The sequence below is a fragment of the Mauremys reevesii genome, linkage group 10 (genome assembly GCF_016161935.1).
Source record: "Mauremys reevesii isolate NIE-2019 linkage group 10, ASM1616193v1, whole genome shotgun sequence".
NCBI classification, from domain to species: domain Eukaryota; kingdom Metazoa; phylum Chordata; order Testudines; family Geoemydidae; genus Mauremys; species Mauremys reevesii.
This window is the reverse complement of record NC_052632.1, coordinates 32482074-32501722: the sequence shown is the minus strand read 5'-3', so window position 1 is coordinate 32501722 and position 19649 is coordinate 32482074. Positions and strand designations below refer to the sequence as shown.

The 19649-nt window shown below is 40.0% G+C and overlaps 1 protein-coding gene across 3 annotated transcripts in view; it reads right to left on the bottom strand.

Moving 5' to 3' along the window:
• Positions 1 to 19649, bottom strand: part of TLN2 (talin 2) — a 355208-nt gene that overhangs the window by 113053 nt on the left and 222506 nt on the right. For all 3 annotated transcript variants that reach the window (XM_039491188.1, XM_039491190.1, XM_039491189.1), the window contains 9 exons: positions 18209 to 18322; positions 17178 to 17286; positions 16110 to 16318; positions 14543 to 14641; positions 12471 to 12638; positions 10355 to 10649; positions 5998 to 6164; positions 4982 to 5110; positions 2274 to 2387 (listed from right to left, as the gene is read on the bottom strand). In XM_039491188.1, the coding sequence (XP_039347122.1) occupies positions 2274 to 2387; positions 4982 to 5110; positions 5998 to 6164; positions 10355 to 10649; positions 12471 to 12638; positions 14543 to 14641; positions 16110 to 16318; positions 17178 to 17286; positions 18209 to 18322 (1404 nt within the window). The remainder of the gene's footprint in view (positions 1 to 2273; positions 2388 to 4981; positions 5111 to 5997; positions 6165 to 10354; positions 10650 to 12470; positions 12639 to 14542; positions 14642 to 16109; positions 16319 to 17177; positions 17287 to 18208; positions 18323 to 19649) is intronic.

Sequence of the window (19649 nt, the reverse complement as noted above, 5' to 3'; positions counted from 1 at the left end):
TTTAGGAAGAAACTTCAAAAGAGGATTTTATCTGCTTTATAATAAATCAATGTCAAAGCTAAACTTGAATGAACAGCAGTCAACACATAGGATAAACTGCCTTTTGCATTTCTATTGAAAAAAATATCAACTACTTACCAGACAACTTTTGTATGCCCCTATAAGATATGTTCAAGCTACTTCTTTTATTTACCAAATTTTCAAAAACTCGAATGTGGAAGGTAATATACTTAATAGCCAATTGGTAAGTGTTAATGTCTTTTTTCTGGGATCTTTGACTTGAAAATGTATGTCTATTATAGGGCGGTGTTCCTGACTTCTGCATAGCTTCTCTCAGTAGAAGAATAGGCTCTTCTGCACTCCACTTGCTTTCTTATTTCTCCAGGGGCCTTGAAGGAACATTATTCACGAGCACAATTTAGTCTGCCAGCTGTAGCTAAACCACAAAAGAACAGTCTCTTGTCAAGCGACTTACTCTGCGCTCTGGCTTACAATCAGGAAAATGTGAGGGCATCTCCATGTCCTTACCTCTGGCATATCACAGCTCTGTGCTCTCAGCAACCTACTCGTCAGTGAATCTGGAATCCCATAACCCAACACTATGGTCTCATTACAATTTGGTTTGGAAAGGGAATTTAAGGGCATAGACTGCATGTAGGGTGACAAGGTGAACCTGGGTCACAGTATCAAGCTGCTGTCCACGTTGTCTTGGTACACTAGGGAAGGATTTCTTCTCATTACACCACAAGCCCCTACCCTTGCTTTATGGTGTGTTAAAGTAGAGCATTCAGAAATTTCACTAGTAGTAGTCACCCCAGTCCAGTTTCATTACTATTCACCATTTCCATATCATCTCTCGTGAACATGGTGCTTTACACATATGTAGGTCAGTCCACAATCTAAATTAGACAAGTCAGGTCCAGGTCCATGGACCAAGGAAAGGGAAGGAAACAGTAAAAATAAATAGGAAGGAAAGTACTGCTCTTGGGCAGCTGCACTCTGCACTGTGATACGACCTCCTTACCGGTACTGATGCACCCTCAGAGAACAGAGACATACCTTCCCTTCCCCACCTGTACAATAGTCACTGGATACCAACTCTGACCATAAAGAGCAGTCTGCCAGTTGGTCTACATGACACCACGCAGCCACTTATCTGGCAGGAAGTTAAATCTCTTGTAATGCACAACAGAAAAACACAAGTTGACAGCCACAAGTGATAATTCCTCATATTCATGAGATCTGTACAAGAATTTCCACCACACAAACCTCTCCCTGAACAGCCTTCAGGGAGGCAATGTACATATACTGTGTACTCAGTTCAAGAAGCATGACACGGATACCAATTACTAACAGGGTAGAAGATCTGTACTTCGGCTGTGCCAAGTGATGCTGGGGGCACAGTTAATAAACACCAGCCACTGACCATGAGTATTTACACCTAATTCCACTGGTCACTACCAAAGGGACAATGTCTCCTATTTCTCTAGTCAGGATCAATTAAGACCTTAAACAAAAAAGAGGTAAAGGTCTTATTAAGTTCCAGTAGGCTTTGTATCTGTCCCCTGAGTACTACTACTGAGTACACTACTTCAAAGCAACGCTCCTTAGACAGCTCTGGAAAAGCACATGGACTCTGAAGGTGATTCGCCATGGGGTGGTTCCTACACAGTGAACTGGCTGTGAAGGCTTCCTGTCAGTTCATTACTCTTTCAGTGCACTAATTGCAAGGCAACCCCCAAGTAATCCAGTTTATAACCAAATCTAATACCTCTCTGCCTGATGTGCTCTGCATGTAGGATACTGATGATTTATCTGCAGCATACATCCCAAGAAATATGCCACATTTGCAGCAGGTTTGCATTTTGGAGATACTTGCAAAAAATATTCACATCCACCCATCCTCTGTAATAGGTACTGCCTAAACATTTGTAAAAGGGATCTACATTAGACAAGGGACACTGTTGCCTTGCACACATTCTAAAACAACATTTCCCCGATTTTAACAGATGATAACTAACTGTGGACACCAAAACAGGAAAAAAGCATTCTTAGAAGTAAATGCAGTGTTATATTTGGTACCGCAACGGAACAAGAATCAAATGCTTTGGAGTCAGACTGACACAGGTAACTTAAGAATTCCTATCCACAGGCACAAAGTGATTAAATCAAGGGAGCTGAATTTCAGTTTCCTAAGAAGTTAACTGCATTAAAAGGAACACAGACTACAGATTATCTGCCAAGTGACTGCTTCCTCTGTTAGGAAATATTACCTTGCAGCTCTGGACAAGTTGCTGGTGGGCTACTGTGTTCTTGTTGGAAACGGCCGCATTCTGAGAGGCTGCAATTGTCTGAGTGGCAGCAGCTGCTGCCTGTTTAGCTGCAAACTTTAAAAGGGGGGAAAAACAGTTAAAAGGCTGAACTGGTATAAGCTTGAGTAATGTAGAGAACACAACAGATAAAATAGGCATTACTGCATTTAGCAACTGGAACCTATGAAGTCGTTACCTCCCCTTGACTTAATTTACCATAAAGAACTCTGTCACTTTCCACTCCAGATGAAAAGTGAAATGATAATAATGATCAGTCCTTAAATTTCTAACAACAAAGGAAAAAAACACCTGGCACCATAAACATTCTAAGAGCTTCCTTCTTCACATTGTTAGTCTTCATTGCAAAAACTTATTAGGAATACTGAAGAGCTATTATTAAAATAGCCTACAGCATAATGACAGGCTGCTGAATGAGATGTGAAGACCCACAGTAATCTAAAGCAGGGGTTCTCAACCTTTTTCTTTCTGAGCCCCCCACAACATGCTAAAAAAACCTCCACAGCTCACCTGTGCCATAGCTGGTTTTCTTCATATAAAAGCCAGGGCCAGTGTTAGGGGGTAGCAAGCAGGGCAATTGCCCAGGGCCCCATTCCATGGGGGACCCCACAAAGCTAAGTTGCTCAGGCTTCGGTTACAGCCCCGGGTGGTGGGGTCTGGGGACCCGGGCTTTCAGCCCCACACTGCGGGGCTTTGGCTTTCTGCCCTGGGCCTTAGCAAATCTAATGCTGGCTTTGCTTGGCGGAGCCCCTGAAACCTGCTGGTGGCCCCCAGGGGGACCCCAGACCTCTGGTTGAGAACCACTGATCTAAAGCATTAGCAATAAAGTACAGCTGTTTGTGTGGATTCAGGAATTCTTTCAAAGGGGCCTCTCCCCTCATCCATAGCATTTTAATTAAGACGCAGGTTGAAGCAGAAAGAGTTTTGTCTGTTATGTGCAGAAAGTCAACTGCAAGGGTTTTGAATTCAACTATCATGGAACTGCAATATGCAATACACATCAAGGAAATTGGTAATACAAACTGGATTTAGATTCCAAAGAAGAACTTGGCACCATGTTTAAAAACAATGTAGACACGTTTGCAAACTCTCTCTCGAGTTTACCTAAAGTGATGTGTCATTGACATTTGATTGCTCAATACTCTGCTAAATGCTACAGTCACTTGGCAATAATAAATTGCACCACCATGAAAGAGACCATGCCTATGTAGTGGAACAACTTGCAGGGGTTTAGCTCTAGGGATACAAGGGGTTGATAAAAGGAGAGGAGGGTAAATAGAGCAGTCCACATTGCTACATTAAGCAGTCCAAAGAGCAGAATCATGGATGTACCTTGAAAAGCTTTCCTCATGGGAGCAAAGGACCAGTTCTACTTGGGACTGCTCAAGACCAAAAAGGTAAGACACTAAGGTGATCATACGTAGAAGACATGAAGGGATGAGTTTGCTTGGGTCTAAAAATATAGAGGGAGAACCTGAACTCAAATACTAAGAAATCTCATTACTGGTCTCTCTCTACACACCTCTCTCTACCAAAAAAAAATAAAATTCCACTTCTTGCCAAATACATTCCAATATGAATATTCTTAACATTATTCTTAACACCATTCCTTAATTAACCCACCTAATAAATACATTCATCCTTGAACATGAGCTTGTTAGTTCATAAACTATTACTGACACAGATTACTTATATAGGGTAAAACAGTAAGATATTTTTACAGAAAAATAACACCTTATTTTCTACAAGGGTTTCTTATAATGTAGCTAAAAAGTTCCTTCTAATGCGTCACTGCTTAAATTACTCAAGAGTCACTCATTTTACACTGACACAGTAGTTTTAATACAGTACACATCCAGATGAAGATTATCTACTCAGATCTTTTTGTTGGTCTCGTCTTAATCGACTAGAATCATTTTCAGACTATTGTAAAATCACAGTTGAAAACCAGTAATTAAGAGGTTCCCCCCCCCCAGTCTTTTGTACATTTAATTTGCAATTGTGAAGGTCAGACGTCTCTAGAAGATTAAAGTAGGCTGAATTTCATCAGTACAACAAATTGCCTTTTTTCTTTTGCTGCACCTCCGGCTATTATGTATTGCTTCCAACTTTGTTTCTGATCCTTTGCTTCTTTGGGTGGCTTTAGAGTTTAGTTGTGATGGAATCACTGGTGTTTTGGGGGCAGTTTAAGTGAAGTTCTGTTGCACATTCTTGTTAAAAATCTCCAATAATATTTGGTAAAAAACACAAATACCGGACTACGGATGATTATTTAAATGGAAATGAAACAGTGAGCACTCTACTGTATTTATCCTGAAGCCCACACCACCAATAAAATGGCTGAATGAATATAGCAGTCTCATAATAACAACAATGCCTCCAGCCTGTTTGTTACTGACAACTAAACTATTGCAAGTTAATAAAACATTTAATATGCAAACTAGTTAATTCACACTATGCTCAGTCTGGAATGCAACTTTCAAATGAAAGTGCCCCACATTAGCTGTGTTTAGGTCCATTTCTTATGGGGAACTTGAGATTTTTTTGTCTGAAGTCTGCATATATAATTGTTGGAATGTGCCTACGCAGATATGGGTTTGCATAATTAAAGAAGTGTAAAATAATAGAATCAAGAGAGTTTGGTTTCAAACCTCTAATCTGTTGACAATTTTCTTCTTGATGGCATTCTGAGCAGCTGCATTTGTGGCAACCCGTAGTCCCTCTGCCGCTTCTCTCAGTCTCTGCTGTTGGTCTTCATTTTCAGGATTTGCTGCAGCCCCCTGCACAGGAGTTGTGAGTAAAATACAAAACTTTAAAAACTGTCCATGTCTATATATTAAAATATATGAGGAATTTAATTCCCATTACCCTCTATCTGATCAACCTGTTTTCTACAGATTAACGTCACTGTTAAGAAGAATTAAAGAAGGAAGTTTCAACAATCATCATAATTTCAGGTAGAAATTCATTGTAGGTGCAGGTTACTGCTTACCATGTTAAATATGGTGAAGAAAGCAGTCAGACTTTCAGTACATAGTCCAGCGTATTAAACCACATAGCTCCATTACTCCCCACACAATGTCAATGTAAAATATTGTTCTTCAGTGCAATATTTACTTCTGCTGGACAACTACATGTTAAAACTCCACATATAGTAGGAAACTACTATTCTGTAAATTGTGTATTATTTGTGCTCTAACAATTACAGTATTTATATAATCACAGTATTTAAAGTTCACCTTTTAATTCCCAATTTAACAAGACTTTGGTAGTTATAATCTGATTATCAGAATGCTGAATTAGGACTCAAATTTGACATGTTAGTTTTCCCCTTTTTAAGGCCTGAAAAAGTATTAGTAAGTCAAGGACATATATATCTATCAGGTCAGTAAAGTCACCAAAAGAATATGGAAAGAGTTTTGGAATCCAGAAAGAATGGATCAACTAATATGCATACTTCAACTGGACTTTTAGTTAATGTTAAAATGGAAGTTGTCAAATGCAACCCAAACGTTCATAGGCTAACCAATGGTTTCTGCTTTATAACAATTCCTATTTACAACCTACTAACTACACATAATGACTCATGTTTGTGCACAGGTATGAAGAATAAAGTTAATATTCAGTGCCTTTCAGGTTCTTTAGTTCACTGTTTCCTGGTAGGTACCTTTGCTGCTTCAACCATGCGAGCTGTAGAATCTGCCAAAAGTTTAGCCGCAGCTAGGAGCTTTTTAGAGTTGTCCATGTCAATTTCAGCCTCCGCATCTGACCTCATAGCATTGACAAGATCCGAAGTAGCTTGGGCAAGTACCCTGGCCTGCCGCACCATTTCACCTACAATATTAACAAGTTAAGTTTTGAATTTCTTCACCTATATCTAAATTTCAGTTTAAAAAATCCCCTACCTAAGACTAAAATAAAATTAGATTTTCTGAAATCCTCATTTGAATTAAAATTACAAGTAGATACTTCATTGCTCAAAAGCTTTAAACACACAGTTTTGGATCAACACAGCTAATCATGGGAAACTGGTAACATTTGACTAACAAGAAATGCTGTAGGATGAACATGCATAGCATTATGCTTATCACTAATTATACACTTAATTCTACCTACAGCCCCATAGAAGTCAACAGATGTTTTGCCACTGATTTCAATAGGGCGAGTATTTCACCCCTTCAATACTACTGATTTGTTTTCTCATAGGTGAGAAACCAGAAGTTTCCTTTTCTTGCTTCTTCCTCAAATGCATTTCAAGAAGCCTATTTTACTGAACTGTACAGAATAATGTAACACTTCTGGCAGAAGTGACTCAGTACCAATTCATTAGTAACAGTGTTAGGGTTTTAAACTTGAAAATAGGTATAAATTAAAGGGATAACACAATGCGTTTATGCATCACTCGTGGTCAAGCACAGAGGTTGAATGGGGATGTTTGTTTCTGAAGTGGATGCAGATCATTTTTAGAACACGCTTATTTTATTAATATAACTGGTACTGCACCAAACTCAAAAGCAAAGTGAATCCATTGAAGCTTCCGGTTAACTGTTTGGCTCCCTTTTTACCCCGAAGGTTAACCAAAGGCAGCAGGTGCTTAGCTCAAAAGCCTACTGTTGTGTTTAAGAAGTCTCAACAGTATATGTTCCAAAGTAGTTTTGACAGGCAAAAAAAATTTCAAAGCTTCCCATACTGCCATGGGGATTTCTCAGATACTGTAGGAAGTTAACAATGGTGTTTATGAGGAAGTGCCTTCTTAGCACACTCCTCCAGTCTGGAACGGAAGACGAATAAAAGTAACAGATTTCACTGCACCTTTACAGCTATCTTCTGACATGTAATTTTTGCACTTAAAAAAGCCCCATAGTTACCAGGAATAAAGGGTAACCCAGTAAGTGGTAAATAATGAAGAGGACAACTCACACATTTAGAACAATCTGGTTTTCTTGCTAAACAAGGTGCAAGCAAACAATATGCATTTTAATATTGCTAAATGTAAACATATACATCTAGGAACAAAGAACATAGGCCATTCTTACAGAATGGGGGACTCTATCCTGGGAACCAGTGACTCTGAAAAAGATTTTGCGATGTGGTGGATAATCAGCTAACATGAGTTCGCAGTGTGACCTTGTGGCCAAAATAGCTAGTGTGATCCTAGGATGAATAAATAGGGGAATCTCAGGTAGGACCAGAGTGTTTATTTTACCTCTATATTTGGCACCAGCGCAACTGCTACTGGAATACTGTGTCCAGTTCTAGTGCCCACAATTCAAGAAGAATGTTGTTAAACTGGAGAGGGTTCAGAGAAGATCCACAAGAATGATTAAAGGATTAGAAAACATGCTTAAAATGATAGACTCAAAGAGCCCAATCTATTTATCTTAACACAGAGAAGGTTAGAGGGTAACTTCATTACAGTATCTAAATGAGGAACAAATATTTAGTAACGGGTTCTTAAATCTAACAGAGAAACCTATAACACAATCTAAAGGCTGAACGTTGAAGACAGACAAATTCAGAATGGAAATACAACCACAAATTGTTCGAATGTGAATAGCCTATACTAAAAACATAGCATAGCACCGTGACCAAATGCATCCCTGTATTCACACCCTGCACACTACTGTAATAATCTTTGAACAAAATATGCCTTGTGAGGTATTGTTTGGAAACTAATAACTCACTGGTTAATAATATCATGGTGAAATGTGTGTATATTATTGTATATGAAATTATGAATTATATGTAAAGTTGTTAGCACACGTTCAAACCCACATAGCCCAGACTATGCAGAAGTTGTTAAACAGGTCCATCCTAAACAAAGAAATGTGTGTTTACCTCAGTTTATATATGTAGTAAACAGGGTCCTTGGGACAGCAAGAGAGAGTAAATCAGTTCCTCAAAGAGAAAGGACAAGTCAATGCCTCTAGCCAGGTGTCATCAAGGCTATCTATCAAGTGGCCATTCTTTGGCAATGAAGGGGGGCAGGAACAGATCGATCTGCATTTTAGGGAACCTCTTTCACTATGAGAATGTCTGTTTCCTCAGCAGCTGGAGGGAACTTTACCTCGGGATGACACTCAGGAAAACACATTTCAAAGGGTGATTGGATTATGAAAGTGAGGGGCAAAAACACCCCAGGTGTCATCTTTCTTTCTCTCCGTATCTCTCTACCTCTCTCGTTTTACCTAAGATGACAAAGAAACCATCCCTTTCACTTTCAGAAAGGTCCAGGGGAGGATAGCTCAGTGGTTTGAGTATTGGCCTGCTAAACCCAGCGTTGTGAGTTCAATCCTTGAGGGGGCCATCCTGATCTGGGGCAAAAATCTGTCTGGGGATTGGTCCTGCTTTGAGCAGGGGGTTGGACTAGATGACCTCCTGAGGTCCCTTCCAACCCTGATATTCTATGACCCTTTACAGGGGCAACAGACATATAATATCTGAAGTACGTAGGGCCAGACAGTGCAGAACACTGACTGGAGTGTTGCTGACAGGCTGCTGCGGTCAGAGCTGTTGGACCAGGGCTGCAGCTACACACAGACTGGGAATGACAACAGCAAGGCATCATGAGGCACCCCAGGTTGCAGGGCAGGTGATGACACAGCCTCTCACTGCTCTGGACTGTGCCCTTGAATGTGACAAGCATCGCATGCATGTATGGCTGTGAACTGTATATAAACACTATCCAAGGTTTCTGTAATCCTCTCTGCTAGGAGTCAAGACATGAGATAAAATATGGTTTATATGTGGCACACAGATAGTTCACACAACATATACACATGCAGGAAAGCACACTAATTAAGCCATAATTTTATGTGTCTTATTCTCTTAATGTCATTGAGTAAAAGGTTTAGGATACTGTACTACAGGGCAAGGGATGGATTAATTAATGATATTTTTTTATTTGCTCTGTATCTGCTTGGCCTTACCTTACTCTGCAGCAATTTCTCACCAAAAACATCATCTTAGTGCTAAAAATACCTCAAGAATTTGCCATACCTATCTCATCTCACCCTTATGTCCTAACCCAAACATAGCACAATTGAAAAGAGAGTCAATTTAAAGCTCAAACATCTGAAAAATTTCATCTCCTATGTTTATTCATACCAAAGATAACTATAATGGGGAGTTGTTCCACATTGCACAGGTAAAAGCTCTAATAGGTTAACATTTCCGTGTTAACCGATTAAGAGTGAGTTTCCTGTGTTTGGGTGGATATGTAGCACAAGGAGTAAAACATTTAAAAACAGGATAATGTGACTATGAACCCACAAACATCAGAAGGGGATTCTAGAGAAGTTTTTAATAACAAACTCCTTGAAATCTTTAATTGACTAGATTTCAAGTAGATGGTGTCCCTGTAATTACATCATAACAATTCATAATGCTCGCTAGTTAGAATAGTTTGGTCTCAACATTTCACGTTTCTATAACGGAGTTGGATATCAAGCTCATCAAACATTAGGCCCCTGCTTGGTTTGGCTCCAACGGCCATGTTCTTTAAACAAAGAGCTTAAAGGTTCAAAAGCTACACTATAAAAGCCAAGCACATAATGAAAACAAAATTCTTGCCTGCTAAGTCTGGTCAGGTAAATAAATCTTTAGGGAGCTAATTACTGGCAAAGAATAAAATAGCTGATTGAGCACTTTAACAGGCTGTATTCACATTTAGAGATACAAAACTGCTATAACATTTGCATGATGTGAAGCAGTGCAACACAACCAGCAAGACATTAGACATCATCCCCTGATTTTCCAGGCACGATACTGGTTGTGTTAGCAGAGCTCCATATGCATCCATTATATAATTTAGGAACCCTCCTTCCCCCAACACACACTTACGGGTGCTTTAATGATTTAATATTGTGGTTAGAATGACTGCTCATGGGAGCCCAAGCCTATAGGCACCACAAGCATTAAGGATTTCTGATTTGGTTACTTGAAACGGGTATATGTCGGAGGGAATTTGAGTCAGATGAAAGTAATATCCCCATTAGAGAGAGTATGAAGATAAAGCAGCTCACCAGCATCCCCCATCGAACTGAAGATACTTTCAGTGACACACATGATGGTATCCGTTGCCTGGTCATAGCGTCCAATGGGCTCTCCCCTGCTTCCAAACTGACGGACGTGCTGCAAGAGGTCATTCAGGGCCTGGCTGACTACACTGGCTGCTGCACTGACCTGCTTCAGCAGCTCAGAGTCATCTGTGGCAGCCTGACAGGCTCTGACACAATTCTCCACCGAACGATCTACCAGTTTTCCAGCCTCGATCAGCTGTTCCTGGCATACGGGAGAGCTGATAGTGGGGCTCACAACCTACATTGAGAGAGAACACGGTGTTTAGAAAAGATTTAACAGGCCAGAAGTTACCAGCCCACTGCTAAAAGGTGACACATCCGTCTCCTTAGCATTCAGAAAACAGCTTATTCACCTACTAACAGTTGCCACACCACAGCATGAGGTACTGCAGTTATTTTCTACTGTAAGAAAAGAGATTAGTAATGTATATCATACCACAGCATGGGAACGTCTGGTAAATGATTACCACTGGAGGCTATCAAAGGGTTAAAAATGCCCTTGCCCTTTTAAGTTAAGACTTTTTTGGATTACTGAACAAATGGAGAAATGGAGAAAGTTGGTTCTGAATGGCAGATATGAGGCAGATTCTGGCAAGATAGCTGCAGTCATTTCACACAGCTCTGTATCCTAGAACTTCACTTGAAGAAAGCTTTGTGATCCTTTACTGAAGTTTAATTAAAGTTGGTACTGCAAAGCCTTCCACTGTCAGCCAATATTTTGCTAAAGCCAAAAATAACTCCTGGAAAAATAGATAAGAAAATTGCGTGTCTGAAAGTACAAACTACCAAGCTGAGCGACCCACCATGGATGTGCTCTAATAATGCAACAGATTCAATCCATATCATTCAGGTATGTCAAGTAAGTTACAGGCAGAGGAAAGAAGTTGGATGGGTGTTTTTCCACAAAAGAAAAAAAAAAGACATTGACTGCCTTGTGCCATCCTGTGGAAATTTAAAAGCAGTCACAACATCACATCCAGTTAATGATCTTACATATTCATTATACAAAGCCCAGCAGCCACAGCAATGAAGTACAAAATACTGGAAATTGAATACCACAAATTGGCTATTAATTTTATTATAATCCTCTTGGGTGTTCAACAATATTTGAACGCTCATTTTCCAACAGCAATTAACCCTAAGAAAGCCAACCCCGCAGATCACAAATATTTTGTATTTTCATATGCTAAAGCTTTTAAGTTTTAAGATGAAAACAGTAACATTTCTCCAAACAGAGCCACATTGAACACAGTGGTTCTATCTGAGATTTTGCTCTGTGGATCGGAGCTCCTTTGTATTTTCCTTAGGCCAACTCTCAATACACAGGCAAAACTGATGGGTCTCTCTTTGTTCACATCAGAAACTGTTAAATGATGCAAAAGCACATAAATCTGAACACAAACCTTTCAGCAAACTTGGCTTGAATTTCAGTTATGATGAAAATAATGCAGGTGAACGTGTGCTGGTTATAGGTTTTGTTAAACATGTCACGTAACTGTACAACAAGCTGTGTTTCTCAGAGTAATATTTTCAGCATTTTTATCAATATTAGCAATACAGTAGGCCATATCAGTTATCTACGGACCTTCCTCTGGAATAGCATGGCAGCACTTCATATTCTAAAGGCTGCCCTTTGATGTTCAGTGTAATCTAACAAGAAGCCAAACCACAAACACACTAATTAGCAATTATTTAATAATGATACACTAGAGAAACGTCTAGTTTGGGCTGGCCCAAAGGGGAAACAAAAGAAGGAAGGACATGCTTCATTAAATAATCACTGCCACTGACAGCCAAGTTGTGAAATGCTCACAGCAGCAGCAATCAACACCTGCAAGAGAGGGCAACTGAGAAACAAGGCACTATCCAAGGTGTCTTGGGGACAAAGCCCTAAATATCTTTGCATAGTTTTATCTTTTTGTAGACGCTCTAACTCCAGGATATTCAAGGATAACTGATTAAATCATATCAACAATACACCCAGGGATGATTGCAAACAATGAGTGTGTAACCTACTGAAACAATGCATTGCCCCTTTCACGAACCCCATTAGCCTTACCTTGGCACATGCCACAAGCTGAGAGGTGGATAGTGCACATTGCGTAGCAGCAGCAATAACCCTGTTCTGCAGGACCGTATCCTCAGCAACTTGAGCCACATTCTTAGCCTTCAACACCAACATGGCAGCAGCATTTGCAACAGCTTTGGCAAGACTCATCAGTACATCCTGGCAAAACAAAGGACAAAACTTGACCTAAGCAGTCAGAAATACTCATTAGCGTCAATATTTTGGATTCCTTAAAATTAAACTAGAATATTCTGATTTTAAGAAGACTCAAAGCATCTGCAAAGGGGAAGTTATGTTAGATTCCCAGTGAAACATTTCTATGTATTATTCAGAAATGTTCTTTGTTATACATGGCCTGTTTACAGGGTCGAAATGCTTTCTACAAACAGGTTTCATAATCTGTGTGAATAGATCACCTTTTGGGAATGGGTAGAACTGCACACTTTGGATTTGTGATAGCCAAATGCAAGATATTGACTCCATACCACAAAGTATATTGAAATGCAATTTAGAGCTGTAATCTCAGTGTAGACATGTGGGAATGCATCACTGTAAGAACATGTGACGTTAGTTACTAGATATGCACACTCAAAACCTGAGTTGATCTCACTGGGTAAGTGGTGATCGACAGCCATATGTTTTACCTAAGGTAAAGTTGAAGATTTCAGATCTCAAAATGATAATTAATTATGGGCAGGTATGTGACACTGCATATTCAATACAAAGTATGCACTGTATAGAAAAGCAAAAGAAAATGGCACGGCAACCTTAATTTATAAAGGGGTGCAAACAGTGTGGCTGGGGGCTATCCATTTGCTAGTACAGTTTTCTTTTACGCTATAAAACATTGGCTCCAAGCTGTAATGCCTCAGAGGCCCCAGCTCCAGAAGATGTTTTCTTCTTGAAGAAAAATGCATTTGGTTGTTTGAAGCTGTAAAAGTGGTTTAATACTTGTATTGCTATAATTCAAATACACAACCTCATTTAAAATTCTGCTATCAATGTGCTTCAATTATTTTTGATACAACAGAGCCGGATTGAGACCCTCCAAAATAACCATATTCTTTTGTTAAGCAGCATGCCTTCTTGGACATTACATCAGTAGTTTTTCAATGTAATTTAAATTACCATGTTTACTAAATGCAATAGGTACTCAAGGAGAGTACTACAACCTGCTGTATCAATGCACTGGCAAATAACAACACAACACTGCTGTCTAAAGGTCCAAAAATATTGGATTTATACAATCATAACGGCTCTACCACTCACTGAAAGCATATTGTATAAGCAAATAGTACTAAAATGGTCTGAACTGCACATGAGAGAAGACAGTATGTATTTTGCACACTGGATTTTTACTATGGTCCAGGATACAATTATTTAAGTCTCATGAAATCAGACAAGTTATGGTTAAAAAAAAATTTCTGAAAGGACTAAAAGGCCAGGTAAAGGGCTTCCTCATATTGATTGAAGAGTCTAGGCTTGTCCATAAAACAAGTAAGGATGCATGGGGCTGTGATAGACATTGGACTATGAATACAACATGACTGAAACACACAGACAGTTTTATTGTTTGAATAAGTATTTAAACTGGCTATTAAGTTCTGTTGGGATATGTCTCACATACAGTATACTCTATCTGCTGTTGTAAATTACTTCCCTTTGGTTCTAAGGCAAACCTGTTCTTGACACCAAGAAAAACAATCAGAGCATATTTCTTATAGAGCATTTAACAACAATGGTTCTAAATTATTAATGGATAACTGGGGTATTAATCCACATAGGAAACTTGCTGTGTTAATTGATAATATTCATCTTCTTAAACTGGATGAAAGAGGAAAGTGTTGAGAGAAATAAAACCAAACTAAACTTTTAAACCTATTAAAGATCTGGACCAGTTCAAATTTTGGACAAAATTACAGACATCTTTTCACCTAATCAAAGTGAAATACAAAAGACTTGCATATAGACATAGGATAACATTACTGTGAACCTTACATACAGTAGCAAGCTCCACTGTGGAACTGCATGGTTCTGGCAGTGAGCAATTCACATGACCTTACCTGAAATCTTTCATCAGTTTCATTCTCTCCTATCTGTCTCAGGAGCTCCCCACTGGCTTGCCCAATGCTTCCAGCTGCAGTTAAAACTGTTTGGCGAGGCTACAAAACAGGTTAATGAAAAGCAAATACGTTTTTCTTTAACTTTGTAATTCTCTCAAGACACCTTTGTTAACCACATTACTGTATACAGGGTAATGCCACTGAAACCTCTACTCAAGATACCTCTTGGAGTACTCTTACTTTTCCGTATTCCTACTTAATTTATCCTGCAGCAGCTTAATGACACATGTATCAATATGTTGCTGACTGTGAGAAGAAATCTGATCAGCTTTAATACACATCATCATAGCAGCTGAAGGAAAGGTATGTGTTGGACAGCTTTTATTGCAATCTGCTTGGAAGCGGTCACAGATTTCTGGTTTTGCCTTAAAACTGCGAAGATCCAGGGCAAACGGACAGCAGACACAAACAGACCAGATAGTCTGAAATATTAAATTCTGTCTTGGTCAGTACAATTTCCTATTTCCATAAAACTTTGATGGAGACCGTAGCTTCATTCTCCTTTTATCTGTTGCTACATGCAACCCTGATATTAAAGACAAAAAAAAATCAGGTACCAACCCCACTTACTTCCGTAGTAACTTGTAATTGAGTTTTTATAGTATTTGAGAGAAGAGAAAAAAGTGGTAACACTTTTTTCAAACACTTCCAATAAAAATACAGAAGGGAATATTACTGTGTATTCAGATTGCCTCAACTTAAAAAGTAAAAAATCAAAACTGCCTCCCCACAACAACAAAAAAAAATCCTCCCACAAATAAGAAATGAATAGAGGAGGTGGCAGATAAAGAATATACAGATCAAGATTTTTAGGGTTGAATCAATTTCCCCATCTCTGCTTCTAGAGTTCACATTACCAAGTTAGCCCCGCAACCACTCAAATATGCCCCTCATGACTGGTTGGCATCTTAATGGGGCTGTTTGCAGTTGGCACTGTGCCACAGAGCAGAATCAAAGCCAGTGACTTGATTTTTCAATACTAGTCAGATAGCAGAGTCTTGTCAGTGGCCACCCGAACGAAGGCTTTGCAAACAACTTGTGAAAATCTACTTCTTATAAATAGCATTATAAATACATGCGTCGCTTGACAACAGATAATGCATACAACATCAAACACTGAACCTGGGCCATTTACAGTATAAGGGCATGACTGGATACAACAGTGTGGATACAATATAGGGAAACAGCTGACTTAGGTATGAAAGAGGAAACAGATTGGGTGAACATTAACTGGGAGACTGTTCTAGGATAGAGGTGCCGCACTTAAAGACATGAAGTCAGAAGTATGTGGAGGACAGAAAGAAAGCAGTCAGGAGATGTGCTTGAATAGTCTCTTGGGGATTATAGGGGAAACAGTGTCAGGAAAGGGTTGGGAAGACACATAGCCTGGAAAGAGCCATTCTGGTTAATTGAATAAATGCTTTATACCCAAACACTTTAATTGAAGGTAATGCATTTAAGCCAAGGAAAGCCTGTGAAAGCTCACTACTTGTGTCCATATTCTCACCTCTCCTGAGGTCGGCTGCACCGCTTTCAGCAAGTCTGAGACAGCACCTGCCAAAGTCCGAGCAGCTTTCAGGAGGTCCTCCCCACTTCCAACTTCATCATCCATTAGGGCAGCAAGCAGTTTCACACCCTTGGACATCTCAGTCAGGTTAGAAGAGATGGTTGTAATTGCACATCCCACAGCCGTGTAATCAGTGTCAACTGGGTCACCTGTATAAGTGAAGCGAACAATAAGTGCAGAAGCAAGTAGTACAGCACAAGTTGGTTTCTGGTCAGACAATTAGGAGTAAAACTGAAAGGTGTAAAGAAGACTTGGCAACATAATTCAGGCATCATTTTGAAAATATAGCATCTACTATCCACTCTTCCTGCCCATAGATATGATATATGTATGTTCTAATGGAATATTTTCTCTTCACAACTGTCCAGGTAAGCAAAAAACCCACAATTTCAGTTACCTCTCCCATATTCACTATATGGAGGGACCCAAGGAAATGCAGTATTGAACACTAGTTGCCTTTGAACATCTTATACCTAACCAGAGAAAAACTGAAAAACTGTGTAAGACACAGGATCAGACCGACCAGAACAAGAGTGGAGGGATAACTCAGTGGTTTGAGTATTGGCTGGCTAAACCCAGGGTTGAGAGTTCAATCCTTGAAGGGGCCATTTAGGGAACTGGGGTAAAAAAAATGTCTGGGGATTGGTCCTGCTTTGAGCAGGGGGTTGGACTAAATAACCTCCCGAGGTCTCTTCCAACCCTGAGATTCTATGATTCTAAGCCATTTGTCCACAAAACTAAATATCCTGGCTCTAGGAGTGGCTAATAAATGATACTTCAGAACACCCATTTTACTCTCAATTACCTGAGGCAAGTAAAATATTAGGTTTTATCTTTATCAGGGGAATGTGAATAGATTCTGCGCGAACCCTGGTAAAAAACAGACAATATGGTCTGTTTCCGTCATAAAGACCATTTGTGTATTTGGAGGAAAACATATTCCTGAACATCTCCTGGGCAGCCTCCATCTTGTTGGCAGCCTGGCAAAGTCCAATCCCTATAGTTTACCTGCTGTGAGGTTAACAACAGAGGCAGTTCCTGCAGTGATAGCATCAACCTGAGAGTGAATTTCATGTTTTGATTCATCAACTTTGTTCTGAACCCATACCCTCGATGCCTAGAAAGAAACAACATCAGAGTATTAAGGACTGCAATGCCATGCTACAAGTGAAACAAACTCAAGATAAGGTAATAGGTAAAGTTTTTTACAGGCCCTTGATTCTTTCAGAAGCCTTTTAAATGAAGCAGATGGCATCAGCTAAGCTTTTAGGCTGAAATAAGAGTTTTTCCTTACAGTAAATGCTAGATCATAGGTTGACAGCTCTGATTTCTGGGTGAATGCCATAAATACGGTGTCAAAATGGTGCACAATGGAGGACCACACAACATCATCTGGTTCATCATGGGGACTCACCAATCTTATTGGCTCTACTCTACCCCAAAATTGGATCCAAACTGGTGTTCCAAAGCTGACAGGCTCCATATCCCATTAACAATTACAGCCAAGAAGCCACGTAAGAATATTTAAACAGACAGGCTTGAGCCAAAAATTTCTAGAGCCAAAAATAGGTGAGAAACCTTGAGATTATGACAGGATTACACCCACCCTTCTTTAGGATCATGAGCTATCGCTACACAAGCTGTGCCCTCTTCAGCAACTTGGTTTTGCTTTACAGCCACTCCTTCAACTTCTCCCCTTAGGGGTTACTTACTACAACAGTCCAAGCGGCAGTTTCCCCCTGATTTACTGGCTCAAGTTTTTCCCAGTCACACACATGTAGAGCCATTAAAGTAAATGTGATTGCAAAGGTGTGCAGGAAGGGACAACTGGGTCCACAGTGTATAGCCTCAGAAGGTTAATATGAATCAAACAGAACAAGATATTCTTACACAGATTCCTTAAAATAAACAAGGATTTTCATCTTATTTATAAAGCTGTTGAGATATAAATCTACATCCAGGGACAATGAATAAGCTCTGAAATAAATAACTCAAGCCGTTTAGATGAATCCCTATAGGGATCACATGAATTAACTCACCATATCTTGTCCTAGAGGTGGTAGGTTATCAACTTCATTGAGGTCGGACTGTGCCTGCTGAACAGCATGCATACTAGTATTAATAGTCCCCATCAAGGCCTGCTGTGCTGAGGTCTGTGAAATAGACAAGGAAAATTAGTGTCTGCCAAGCTGCAAGTGATGATTTAGGTGAATCTGAAATGTTTTCTGGTATACACTAAGTAAATGAGATTAAATCCTTAAACTTGTGTAAATGGTGAATTTTACTTCGATTGCTCTGTTTCTAGTCTCCTCCTGGGTCATACAGAAAGAATGCTTGTGCGGGTATGAATGGTATGGGTTTGCCAGAGACCCTGAATGGGCAGGTTGGTTTCTAAGCATTACACTAGTGCTCTAGATAGGACAGTGAAAAAAAAAAGCAGCCGATACACATCATTGTCAATGTTAACAGGTCCAATTGCCAGATCCAAGACAGCACTTATTAACTAGCTTCCTATCTCCTCACTGTCTTTGATTCTCTTCTTTAAGGAACCATGAAGCTGAATGTATTAAGTAGTGGCTAACCTACGGCAGCTCAGAAACTTCCAGCATTAATGGACCATGCTAGGAGCACCTGGCTCCCAGATGCACGTCTTTGGGCCCAAACCTGGAAGAGGAATCCTGAGAAAAGATTGGAAAGGAAGCGACAGCCAAATCCAAGCAACTTCCCAAGGTACTTGTCTGCCCTATTTCAAACTTGTACAACTTTGGGAAACTTGATCAGCTCCCATGCAGGAGATGAAAACTGGATGAGCTTCTTTAAGCAGGGGAAAGCTTTTCAGTACAGTAACTCTTTGCTATTAATTGAGAACACGAACTCCCCCCAAACCGCAGCAGTGTCACAGGAACTGCGAAATCCTAGAAACTTCATGTAGGAAGACAAAGTTTTTGCTGATAGGACTGACCTGTCTACTGCGCACCTTGTTTCTGGAACAATTTATGTGCTTTCCACACTGCACATAAAACTATTATTAGAAAAGGCATTCATGCTCCATGCCACATTTTGGGTATGTCTACACTACCCACCGGATCGATCTATCGGGGATCGATGTATTGTGTCTCGTTCTAGACGCGATACATCGATCCCCGAACACTCTCCCCGTCGACTCCAAAACTCCACCAGGGCGAGAGGTGGAAGCAGAGTTGACAGGCGAGCGGCGGACGTCGATCCCGTGCCGCGAGGACGCAAAGTAAGTCAATCTAAGTCGATCTAAGATACGTCGACTTCAGCTACGCTATTCTCGTAGCTGAAGTTGCATATCTTAGATCGATCCGCCCCAGTGTAGACCAGACCTTTGACAGAGCAACTCAAGGACTTCTCTACTTCTAGACAGAGGGGATCGTTTTTGCTAATACTGTGTTAATTTGCATAAATCTTTCATAAACAGAGCTAAGGGTAAGCTAATATTAGAACACAAAGGGC